General features: G+C 38.5%; 1 protein-coding gene across 1 annotated transcript in view; it reads right to left on the bottom strand.

The window, feature by feature from the left end:
* The window catches only part of MAD1L1 (MAD1 mitotic arrest deficient-like 1 (yeast)), a gene marked incomplete at its 3' end in the record, with an annotated part of 39,362 nt that extends 27,165 nt beyond the window's left edge, over window positions 1-12,197 (bottom strand). Inside the window, exons 1-8 of the mRNA XM_010287958.1 lie at window positions 12,048-12,197; window positions 10,626-10,766; window positions 8,672-8,851; window positions 7,131-7,255; window positions 6,391-6,472; window positions 5,028-5,158; window positions 3,697-3,811; window positions 2,684-2,745 (exon numbers count right to left, since the gene is read on the bottom strand). Of these exons, the coding sequence (XP_010286260.1) occupies window positions 2,684-2,745; window positions 3,697-3,811; window positions 5,028-5,158; window positions 6,391-6,472; window positions 7,131-7,255; window positions 8,672-8,851; window positions 10,626-10,766; window positions 12,048-12,197 (986 nt within the window). The remainder of the gene's footprint in view (window positions 1-2,683; window positions 2,746-3,696; window positions 3,812-5,027; window positions 5,159-6,390; window positions 6,473-7,130; window positions 7,256-8,671; window positions 8,852-10,625; window positions 10,767-12,047) is intronic.
* Window positions 12,198-12,825: the final 628 nt, after the last annotated feature.

The raw sequence follows: 12,825 nt of genomic DNA, 5'->3' as shown, positions 1-12,825 counted from the left end.
AGGAATATCAAGTCAGAACAACACATGACATATGTATGAAAAACCCTGGCAGCGTAACAGTAACATACAAAAAAGACCTACAAGACAAAATTACAGTCATGATAAAAGACAGCCTACTTTCCAGTATAGTTGGCTCTGTAAGCAGATCAAGATATCAAAAGGACATATAATTGAACACAAAAAGATTATGTAGATTCATGATGTGTATACATGAACCGTACATAACTATGGTGTGTATTATTTTGTTACCTGGGTATTTGACAGTTTACAGGTATATTATAGAACATTTATATACGGCAGACGTAATTACAAGGACAAATTCTGCAAAGAACACTGAACAACAGCAATGCAAACACACCAACATGCTCTAGAGCTAAAGCTGTCTTTGTTTCCATAGTTTACGAGAGCAAGAGGAAAACCCAGAAGCTTACAAGTGACATCCAGAACTAGCAAACATAAGATTAGCCTTTGAGTAAACTGTTAATGAACTTGTTTTTCCCCCAAAAGGTGAAGCTTTATAAACACTTTGCTCTTTCATTGTTACCAAAGACACCAGTACTAAGAACAGTAGGATTACCACTACACTGCTAAAAGCTGCACCTCCTTTCCAAGTATTATTACATAAAATTACACTTGAAATTATACTCATAGGTCTGATCATAAGCCAATCTGACAAGAAGCCTGCTGGGACCAGGCAGTCAGTGAAGAGAAATCACTGAGAGCAGACACAGAACAAGCCCTGTGGAAGTGCTGGAGGAAATGAAAACCATCCTCTCCTAAAACGCCACACACTGTACACACTTCCCTTACATGCTCTGTACCAATGAAGAACGTGATAAGAAAAGATGAGAAATCCTAATGCATTCCCTTCTTCCTTGCTTATCTAGTTATTAGCAAACAGCACACTGCTCCGGCTCTTTGGGACAACAATCCAACTTGTTCCTATTTTCTTCTACTATGAGATGGGCAATTAGCCTTTCTCAAACTTTCAGCAACAGCATACTCCAGGAACCTAACTAGGACAATGATCTCTCATCATCTTCATAACCCTGACCAAAAATTAATGTAATTCATGCTGCAAGAATTCTGAGCAACAAAAAGAAAAAAAAAGGAGCAAGGGAGAAAAATCCAGTTCCACTTGCTACAATTGCATGCAAAGGATGATTTTTCTCAAGAGCAATTCCCTTTTCTGTATGAGAAGACGCCATTAATAGCACTAAACAATATGGGCCAATCAAAAACCTAACACTTTACAGCGAATATTCTGATTTTAAATGAAGGAGTTATTAGACTTCAACAGGCAGAATCACTTGGTTCCATTTCTCTCCCACTGTGAAATTACCTCATTAAATGTTTAACAGCTTGAGGTAAGTAAAAAGCTTTTACTCCACTGTCTGATAGAACAGGTTTTGTGAAAAGGATTCGTACTATTTCTGTCCATTCCTTGCCATAAGAGATTTAGCACAATTTTAACTTCATCTAAATGTACGTATCCTCAGCAGAGCCAGGAGAGAATCTCAAGCATGCTACCTACTAGCATGCCTCTAGAAAAAGGTTCATTATCCTCATTAAACAGAGAACACGGAGAAAATTAAGGGGGTTTTCCCAAGTTGAACACAAGTATCTTTTACATGAAGCAGTAACGTGCCCAAACCATACATGCATATCCAAACACTCCTACTTCAAGCAATCCCAGCAGCGTGCAGACATAGTTATCTGTTGGGCACATGTAACGAACGGAATAAAGAAGCAATCGGTAAAATTAGGTTCTGCGGTTCATGCTGCCGCTCAGGCCTTGATCCAGTATGAAAGGTGTTCCGTACTATAATGCTCATATCAAGACAGCTATTTACAAAGAAGCATCTCTCTTAGCGTAACAACAATGTAAATATTCGGAGAAAATAAAGCAGCACTGAAACACATGACACATAAAAGCATTGTAGCTACACAGAAAACCTTCTGCAATGGAAGAAAATGATCAGATGATGCGCTATTTCCAGCCATCTTTATACCACATACATACCAGAGGCCTTAAAAAAAAAAAATCCAGATTTCTTAAAAGATCCAGATGCTCCAAATATCAGAAAGAGTTGTTCAGTAACAATGCACAAAGAGGCTAACTGGTGTTACAAAACACCATTGCAGGGGGGTCCCCCTTTTATAAGAAACTGCGTATATTCCATTTCTCTTGTTAGACAAAATAATTAAATTAACAACTGTTCTTCAGCTGCTTTAGGGAAGAAAAGTTACAACATGATCTGGCAGGTTTTTTCAATATCCAGATTTCAGTGAAATCATATTTACAACAACTCTTCACAAGTAACACATATCCTCTTCTCTGGACATATCATAAAATTCTTAAAAGTTCACTTACTAAGCTAGCAGAATCTCTAACTAAACATGAATGTAGCTATACACAAGAAGTTCAAAGAACTCAAAATCGAACCTCTGCCTCAGACACACTGGTCAAGCTGACTTGCTGAAAAACATGTTATTTCCCAGAGATACTTTATAACAGTGCGTATCTTATGGTTCTTCTCATATGTAATAAAAAGTACTGGAATAGCTTCCACATGAAGAGACAGGACAAAAGCACGACCAGCACACTTCAGAGATCAGATGATTACGATGAAAGGAAAGTGCTTTAAAGGTTTTACCTCCCTCCAGAGCTGTGAGAACATACCTGATATTCAAGCCAGTGCTCTGGTCGAGTTTCTCCCAGCTTTTTAATTTTCCCAGAAGTTTCTGAAGTAGAAATCAAAAGAAGAGTTAGAGACATAGACAAATGTTCTAACAGTTCATTTTCCACACAGTTTTCTTATAATCCTCCATTCAAAGTCAGCATCTTTCCTTTTGCTCCTGTGGATTTCATTATCTTACCTAGCACTTTTGGTTTGTCGTTCCCCAGCCCTCACAAACATTGTCCCCGTCACCACAGCTCTATGACACATAGAACCCATGTAACACTTCAGCACTATAGATTATCTAACCCTCTGAGCTACCATCATTGTACTAGACCTTGGTAGACTAGACTCTTGGCTGGGGAGAAGAAAACAAGTTGTATTCTCAACACCAGTTCTGTAGCAGCTGAAGTGCCCATTTCTCCTCTTCCAGTTTCTCCTATAGCTTTTTACTTTCAGTCAATACCAAATAGTATTATTTAAACCTGATCAGACACCAGTATAATTCTCCAGATCAACAAGTTTACACAATTAGGTTAATCTCTTGACAACTCGCTGTATGCTTGATAAAGGGTGGGATAGAAGCAAGACAGTTTTTGTCATCTGAGACCACATTCTGGCCCTGCTAGCATTGGCAGCAAAACAAGCGTGTATCCAGGTTCTTACCACCTGCCTGTTTGGAAACACCATGTCTGGGCAGAGCTTAACACTAAAAAAAGCATTTCCAGCAGAAGAAAGGTAAAAGAGAAACAGCAAGGCCAAAAAAGACACTATGATGAGCTTGTTCTTTACACAGAATCTCCAGCTGAAGAGTAGGTATCTTTTTGCCTTTTTCACCTTCATTGCTGTAGCTCCCCTCATGATAACATTTAAGTTTCACAATGCCTGGTTCGATCTCATTATTTAAAACAGGTACCATCTCAACAAACACAATACAGAAAGAGCCTAAAAGACAGGACTGGCAACAAAGGAAACCCCTATTCTGCTCATCCACCAAATGTTCCCAACTCCTCACCTCATTTTCCAATTCAACGGTCACTAGCTGTGCTTGGACTTTCTCATAGCGTTCCAGTTTTCTTTGGAGACCTTCTACCTCCTCTTTAAGTAATCCATTGTTTTCTTTCATCTCCCTATGATGAAAAGAGAGACAATGATTAAAGAGCCATGCAACTCAATTCTCTCTCACAAACTTCCAGATACACATGGAATTACAAGGGAATCCTATGACATTGAACAGGCATTATGACATTCAACTGACTCACTTCTATAACCTTCACTGCAAAGCCACAGCTACAAAAACACCACAGCTTTATTGAACTGATTTTTTTTTCTACTTTAAGTGCTGTCCAAACAACCTGAAGTTTTGTATCTGCTTTACTGATTGGCAAAACAGCATGAAGGGTAGCAAACAACTCCTAACTCTGACCTTCAGTCAGGCTGAATTAGGGTTGGAACACAGCAAGCCACAGACACTCGGGCTTTTTAAGTACTCTGTGATGACTGAGCAAGCATTGACACTGCTTGTTTTTACTTTAATAGAGGTGTGCAAAGGTGAGATAAAACTGTTTTTAAAAAAATTACCTTTAATCTGTTGATATCATGTTTCTGTGCTCAAAACACAAGCATGAGACACGATTCCAAGATAAACAATTTCAAATGATAATGAAACAACAACGAGAACAAAGCCAAGGGAAATTACTTAATTTTAGAGTAAGAAAAAGCTGGTAAGATCCACTCATGTAATTTAGGCTTTTTTTTTTTTTTTTTTGAGATGAACTGAAAGATGGAAATTAAGTTTACTCTTAAAAAAAAAAATCTTTAAGGCAAGTTATTTCATAGTACATAGAAATTTACATTTTCAAATTGCCCCTTCAGAAACCCAGAAAGTCTACTCTACCAAGGGCTGTATTAGACTGCTTTAGAAATTTAAACGAAAGACTTTCTAAACATTATGTTGGAACAAGAGGTCTTTAAAACAGTCTTAACAATAACTAAGCAAAAACTATTATGAAAGAAATGTTCAGCTCTCTCTTCTCTCTACAGGGATTTCTTTCCCAAAGCTGTATAAAGTTCATTACTATCTTTAAACATTGAATTTTTTTCTAACAAACAGATATCACCATCCAGAACGATCAATACGCATTCTGTGAGGCTCTTGCTGTGTTCAGGAAGATTACCCAGATCTTGTCAAATCCTCTTGTCTAGTAATCACCACAACACTGCTCAATTCATATGCTTCCTTCTCAAGTTTCCCATATGGAAGCCCAACAGAGACATTTGAGAGTGCATATACTGTAGCAAGTACAGAAGAACACAACCCTCTCAACAACTGAACCCTTCTTTCACCTGAAGTAGGCATTTTCCTCCCTGAGTTGGCGCAATTCCCGCTCCATTTTTGGGAAACGGGCCAGTTCTGCCTTCATGTTCTTGACAATTAGAGCATCATGTTCCTGCTGGGAGAACTTCTGTTCCAGATCCTGGAAAGCATGGGATGACAAGAGGTCAATAATGGTTATCTTGGAATTTATAAGAGCTACTTCTCCATTGTACTTTTAAAACTCAAATCAATGACTTGAATTACGTTGGAAGGGAACTCAGTAGGTCATCTGGTCCAATCCATTGCCTAAAGTAGGGATGACATCTTGTTCCACTTGTAACAGCCAGGATGGCCTCACATCTGTTTACCCTGAGTTCATAACAAAAAGATCTCTGCTAATCATTAAAAGGACCTTCTTCTATTGACTAAACCAAATCTGTGATTTTTCTTGTCCTCTGTCCCTCCTTAAATGAAGTGTAGAGAGGGGCAATTAGACAGCCTGCAAGGATTAGGAATTAAAGGAAACACAACTGTGCATTTTAGCATTATGGTAAATGTTGCTTTTTTTCTTTTTTTTTTTTTTCCCCCCCTCCTCAAAGAGAGCGCTGTATTGCAGTCTGATACCCTGATTCCTGACCCTTCCTTTCAATGGAGGAAGTATCTTCCTGCAATCACAGAACTGGCAATGAGGCCAGCTTTCAGTGTAGCTTTACTTTACAGCAACCACAGGCAATGCCGCTACCAGCACCTGCTCAAACCAAATAACTCTCCACATCTACCCCTCCCAGGAAGATAAGACAAGTGAAAAAGATACACTCCCACCAACCGACATGTTAATTTGACAGGACATAAAGCACCTCTATACTCACATTTAAGTCAGCACGGTTTTGAAAGCTTTGCAAGTAATTGCACTTTCTAAAAGAGCAAAACCCAAGTCCAGAGGAAGAATTTTCTGAGAAGCAGAAAAGTAACTGTAGCTGCTAGTTTCATCCTTCACCTTTTGAAAAAAGATTCCTCTAGAAGCAATCTTTTGCAGAGCAATCTTGTGCTCTGGCACAAGATCAAACAGAGCATTCCTCCAGAGCACCACATAAGGATATAAACCACCTTTCTATAGAGAACGCATGGGTGGATATTTTTTTTGCAATCAATTGATACAAGAAAGGTGTAGAGCATCATGTTACAGCTAACTGTTAGTAGTCTGGTCCACCCAATTGGATTTAACCAACTTCAGCTCTTGCTGGCCACCAGATCAGACTTTTATATGACAAACTAACTTCTTATTGCTGCAATAGTAATTTAAAAAACAAAACAAAACAAAACAACACTGTTCTGTTCTTCCATAGAAGAAATTGAAAACTAAAGCTTTATATAGGCCACAAAGTTTCTTACCTTTATTTTCTGTTCATATTCTGCCAGTAGGGATTGGCTTGCTTGCAACGTCTGGATTTGCTGACTAGCTTCTTGCCATTTTCTATTAGATGTAGACACAAAGAGACATTTAGCATCCAGGAATCACGTACCAGAAACAATCTACATGCACAAGTACTTCTGACAAACATTTTCAAACACCACTAACAAGATATACAGTACTGTTACAGAAGATTGTGTCTCACACGGTTTCACACTCATACCATCTCCCTCTAATTTAGAGACAAAAATACCCATTTTAATAAAAAGATGCATCTTGAAAAATACCCAAAAAATCAAGTCACCTTAACTCTGAAACCAACTCATAGTAAATAAACAGCATCTTTGAAACTTAAGAGTTGAACTTAATAAGCAAGGAAAAACACACTCATATCTTTCAACTACCCTGCAACTATGACTTAAGGCTTGATATTTTTATTCTGTTCAGTCTATGAAGTTCAGATTAGCCTCTCCCACCCGCATGCCTTCTGTTAACTCTCTACCATGAACACGAGACACCACTGAGATTTTAAGCTCGAGTATTTTTTTTCCCTCAAGGTACAATTAAATTGCACCTCAGAGCTAGTTTCAAACAACAGTTATAACCTGCACATCCAGATCAAAGAACCCCTTTGAAGGGCGGAAATCAAACACTGTTGAAAGTTTTCTGAGTGAAGTTTTCTTTGCCTTTTTCTCCCTACAGTCATTCATCCCCTGCTTACTTATGTTGAACATCCAGCTGTTCCATCAGTTCCTGCTTCTGAGAGTCTCGGCTTGTCATCTGCATCTCTTGATTCATTATATTCCATTGCAGCTCTGATATTTTCCCTTTTAATATAGTGATTGTCTGAATTAATGGAAAGAATAAACACACAAGGCTATGACTCTCCAAGCTGGACATCATGGATAGTGACAAACAGAAATCATACCCAACTAAATACAAACACTGAATCTAGCAACAATCCCACACTCTTGTAAACCGTCAGACCTGCAAACTCACCTCAAAAACAAAAGCAAGAGAAAATCATTTAGTTGCTTTCATCTGTCACCCAAATTGTCATTTCCATTACCTATTAAGTGGGTGACCTCAAACTGACATGAAAAATACCAAGCTTCAAAGCTAGATGATGATAACACACAAGTATATATATTAAAATAAAAAAATTACCCCACAACCATTCCAAACACATTTTGTCTGGGTTTCAAAATTGAAAGCGTCCGGGTTTGCCTCAACCAAATACCAGAAGTATCATGCTTTCCTTAAATGTAGAGACCAGTGGTTTTTAAAATTTTATTCTAAATATTTTAACTCTAAAGAAAATCCTTGCAGGTTTGTTTCAAATAGCCATTACTCAGCTCCTTTTAACAGATAAAGAGAGAAAAATCTCAAAACATTACATATGTAGGGTGTTTTCTAGCCAAGAAATACATGTAGGGTTCTTATCTTGATACCAATGGATATAGAAATCAAAAGAAATCAGAAATAAAACTGCTGCACACATTTCATACATGGGTTTCATTTCTCTCACGTGCCTTCACCATCTCCCTGTTATTAATCACTGATAACTAACATGTTAAATCTGTTTACCTGCTTGATCACACAGATACATTTCAAATGATACCTAGGCAGGAGGAGGGCTTAAGGACTTAGTGGTTGCTGAACCACAACTGGTGCAGGAAACCTAATTAAACAGAAAAGTAACAACCAAACTAGCTGAACTTCACTATAATGATATCTGAAAAGGCTGAGGGTTGAGAAGATGGTCTGTTCATCCAAAAAGAACTGAAATTATTATCCAAGCATTCATTCTACAGTGGAACACATAGGCATTTAAGACACTTTGGGAAGACATACTTTGTACATAGCTTCGGTCTCATCCATTCTAGTTCTCCCTACTTCCCTGAACACCTTCCCATCTTATCTCCTCCATTATCTCCCCTTTACTCAATGTCATGTAACCTGACTAAATCTAGATGCTTGCACTTTTTTCCTCCTCCTCCTCCATATCAACCTAAGAAATCTCTTCTCATTGTTAATTAACACAGCAACATCTCCTGACATGCTCACTTGTGTCTGGACTTGGTTAGGTTCCAAACTTTGACAGCAAAGATGCACACCACCATGGTTTATTCATTTCAGATTGAACATAATGATTCCAATTTTATAGGTTTTTTTTTTAAATCAGAAAGGGCATTTTCAATTCACAAGAACTGCAAAGTCACCTGAAGCTATGAACAGATTAAAAAATTACTCTGTTCTTACTTCATTAGCTTCAGCTAATTTGCTCTCCTTCTCTTGAAGCTTCTTACTCATTGTCTCCATGCTCTTCTTATAGGATTTGTTCATCTCCATTTGTTCTTTCAGTTTGTTTTCAGCTTCTGTTTCCCTTTCCTGATATTGCTTTATGCGTGTGAGCAGCTCCTGGTTACGGTCAGCCTCTCGCTTGCAAAGAAAAAAATAAAATGCAAAGAGACATAAGAAGAAAAAGTAGCTCAAAGGTGAATCCATTTCCATTTCTCCTGTCTCCACTCCTCATTACCGTGATCACTAAGGCATCATCATGAAGCAATAGTTACTCAGACCATAGCTTTAACGTTTGCACTAGCAAGGGCAAAAACCTTACCAGCAGCAACTCTATGTCAAGGAACTGCCCAGGGCAACTGGGCTAGAAAATTAAGAAACAGAGTCTTCCAAATCTCTTAGACTAAGACATAAATATGAGAATACAGATGTGGCTTCACAAGACTCCGCTGCACACCCTCCAGCCGATGAAAGATGCTCCAATTTAAAGTTGACCCATGCATAGCAAATTGACTTTCAGAAACTCAGATCTCAATAGCTGGGTTAGTAAGACAAACTCCCCTCTGCAACTTCTGGAAATTGTATGAGGCTATTTAACAGAAAAGAAACCAGGTTTAAATGCACAGTATTATCAAGGAATACAATAAATACTTTTGCACTCTTGACAACCTTCCATACACCATTTCAGTTTATTCCTGCCACAAATTGATTAACACTTATTGAAAAAATGTGTAGTAAATTGCTTTGCTAATCAAAGCCAATCGAGACACAGATTTACATAGTAAGCAAGGATTATGCAAAGCAATGTGAGGTTCCTAAAACCTTTATCCACATGCCTCAAAAAACATAGAGTCTGAGCAGGGTAATTACCACAGTGCTGGATTAGTGGTGCTCCCTTTTTTTGTACCAGTATTTCAAGGCTTTCTGTGACTGACTCAGCTACATTCCAGTTTGGACTCTTCCTGGCTTAATCCCACATCACCTGACTTCAGATGAACAAGGAATTTAGTCACTAACTCGTTATTTCACAATTACACACTAAATCTGGCACCCAGCACCCTTGTAAAATACAAGAAAACATGCTGATTATTTTTTTAAAGATTTCTTTTTAAATAATCAGCTGCATACAAGACCTTTATTATTCTACAAACCCCACAGATTTACTTATTTCTAGTAGTAGCTTAACAAGTAACATAGTTAAGCAAACTTATACGGGCATAAAACCAGAAACCAATAAAAGCTGTTACAAGCGAGGCTCACTGTTTTATCAGGGCAAGCTCTCGTGTGACAGTGCACGGCCGGCACTGCTGTCATTCCAATTAATTACAGTCACACAAAATGCTTTCAATTGTGCCAGCAGAAGTTCAAATTCATCTGGGAGAAAAATGCTCAAATACTTCTGGGAGAAACAAAATCACTTTTGTTACTGTTACCCATGACAACTTCAGTGCTAAACTAACAGAATCTAGTGATCAGATCATCAGTTTGTCAATGAAACAAGGCTTTGACGTTCACACTCTTGTGTACATTAGCAAGTTAGTGCAATGCACCGCAAGGGGATCTGTAGACCAAAAAATAGTTGGTGCTGGGAACTTGACACCCCCACCACTACCACATTTGCAGTAAATGCATTTCAGAAGCATTTACTATCGATTCACTGAAGTCTTGCTCTGAAGACAGTGTCCATTAGCAGTTGGAGAACACTAGGCTTGCTCCTGGACTGCATCTTGCAGTTTAGTTTCATCCAAAAATAGTTGACTATGCACATTCTGAAACACACCACTACAAACCAAAGCACAGCACGTGAAAAGTCGAGAGCCTATCCCTGATCCAAACTACAACACCAATACAGATGCACTATGTATGTTCGGACTCAGGCCTATGATATCCAACCAACTGCAACTGTCATACTTACCTCATAGTTTCTAGCATTGGTATTAGCTGCCTTCTCTAGCTCGATGCGAGCTCGTTTGTGGCTAAGCTCCATCTGCATCTTCTCTCTTTCCACCTGCAGGAGCTGGGATTTTGAGTGGATCTGCCCAGCTTGTTCTTCCAGCTGGATGGTTCATGTGTGAAAAGGGACATTACACATCATTAACAGCACTGCAATTATACTGCACACCCTTTACTACTCAGGTGACACTTGCATGCCATTTTACAAATTACAATGAAACTATCACAATGTTTGCGGTACTTGTCTTCTCACACCAGCTGCAGATGGAGAAAACAAGAGTTCAACAACACTCAAAAACCCACATCAAATCAATGTTAGTTGGAAAAAAGTTAATGTCAAGTTCTTCATTCAGAATTTCTCATTCAACCTCTAGAGGTACTCTGACAAAATGTACTTCCCTACCTAAAAAAACGTTAATTATGAACTCCCTAACCCTCATAAAAGTAACAGCAGCCAACCAAGAAGCAAAGACGATGCTGCCCATGAAATGTAAATGCTGAGCAAATATGTTTTTCTACTACCTGCTACAACTTATGCTTCATTTTTTCATTCAAATTACCTTAGAGCACAGACAATATTAATAAAACACCTCACATCTAAACAATGTACATTCAACACATAGCCAATTAAGACTCTCTAACCAGAGTCTCCTCTAGCCATCTCTGTAATCAGAGATGTGCCACAGACAGAAAATGCATTCTTTTTTGTCAATATTCCAAATGCAAAACATTAAGAAGCAAGCTTATTTTATACTTAGAGACTGAAATAAAAATTATATTAAGATACTGAATACAGAAACTTTATTCCAGCCTAATAAACAGCCCGTATGATCCAATATGTCAACTTACTCCATACTTTATGAGAATAAGGCAGCTTACAAGAAAAAGTCAAAAAAACCCACATGGATATGAACAGAAGCAGACAAGAAATCACAACGGGTTAGCACATCAAAGCCATAGCACAATGCAAGTCTCCTGTATACGTCCAGGCAAAGAAACTTTAAGGAAGATCGTGAAAAAAGGTAACAAATGACTTACTGGAAAAATATTAAGAGATATAAAGCTCCTTTGTTCAGCAATATGAAAATAACTTACAATTTAATTTCCTGAGCTGGTATACAGACCTAATATGCAGGGAAGAAATTCAAAGGACCTTTCTTAATTTTTTGCAAAAGAGAAATAAATATGTCTGACACTTGAAAAAATTGTAAAGGTTCTAGAACGTCAACCAAAAGCAAGCTTCCATTACTGAGCTTGCATGAGTATCAGTCTTAGAAAGACTGGTCAGATCTTAAGGAAATAAACCTTGATCCCTGGAATCAAAAGAAGTCTACGACCACTCTGAAGTGATACTGCAGGCATCACCAAGCTGAGGACACCTCACCTGCACCCTCTGCTGGTACTGAATCTGTAAGGAGCTTTGAGATGACCCTGGTGTGGCCAGTCCAGACACGCCCTCCATACGCTGTGAAATGAAGTTGTTGAGGGATCTCAGAGTGGAGAAGACAGTAGTATTATCTTCCAAGTCCTCCATGGCTCTGGAAATACACAAAAAAAAGTCACCAGCAAAACACTCAGAGCAACCTACGGTATACCAACTGCTTTGCTACAAAGAGATACATCATCGCCCTGAGGAAACACCAAATGCAAGGTCTTCCACCTTACAGGGTACAAAACCCAACCTGCTAGTCACTGCGGGGATCCACAGATTACTGCTGGGATCAACTTGAACCAGAAAACACTACCCAACCGCAGCTGAAGCTGTAGGTCTCTGAAATGGGACTGATGCAAGAGAGACTGTTCTTCCCGGAGCTTTCACCTGAAATGGTTTGCTTTTATTTAAATACATACTCCCCTGAATCTCAGCCTATAAGCATAAAAATAAGAGCTGTTTAATGACAGTTATACAAAACTGAATTTTCCTTTCCTATATAATCAAGATAGATTCTGGGATACAAGTTAACATTGTAGGACACAAAGATCTACAGCACATAACACTAGAAACAGAACTCACTACTCTTCCTCCAAACATTTGAGGGTGATGAGGGGAAAAGAATGACTTCCATACTAGCAGCAAACCCTACCTTCAACACAACTTGATTCTGGTTTCCAAAATGCACTTTGAAACCTAACTTCCAGCAATGAGACTTCCCAAGTTCACA

The sequence above is a fragment of the Phaethon lepturus genome, unplaced genomic scaffold (genome assembly GCF_000687285.1).
Source record: "Phaethon lepturus isolate BGI_N335 unplaced genomic scaffold, ASM68728v1 scaffold49435, whole genome shotgun sequence".
Lineage (NCBI taxonomy): Eukaryota > Metazoa > Chordata > Aves > Phaethontiformes > Phaethontidae > Phaethon > Phaethon lepturus.
This window is presented reverse-complemented; position numbering and strand designations above follow the sequence as displayed.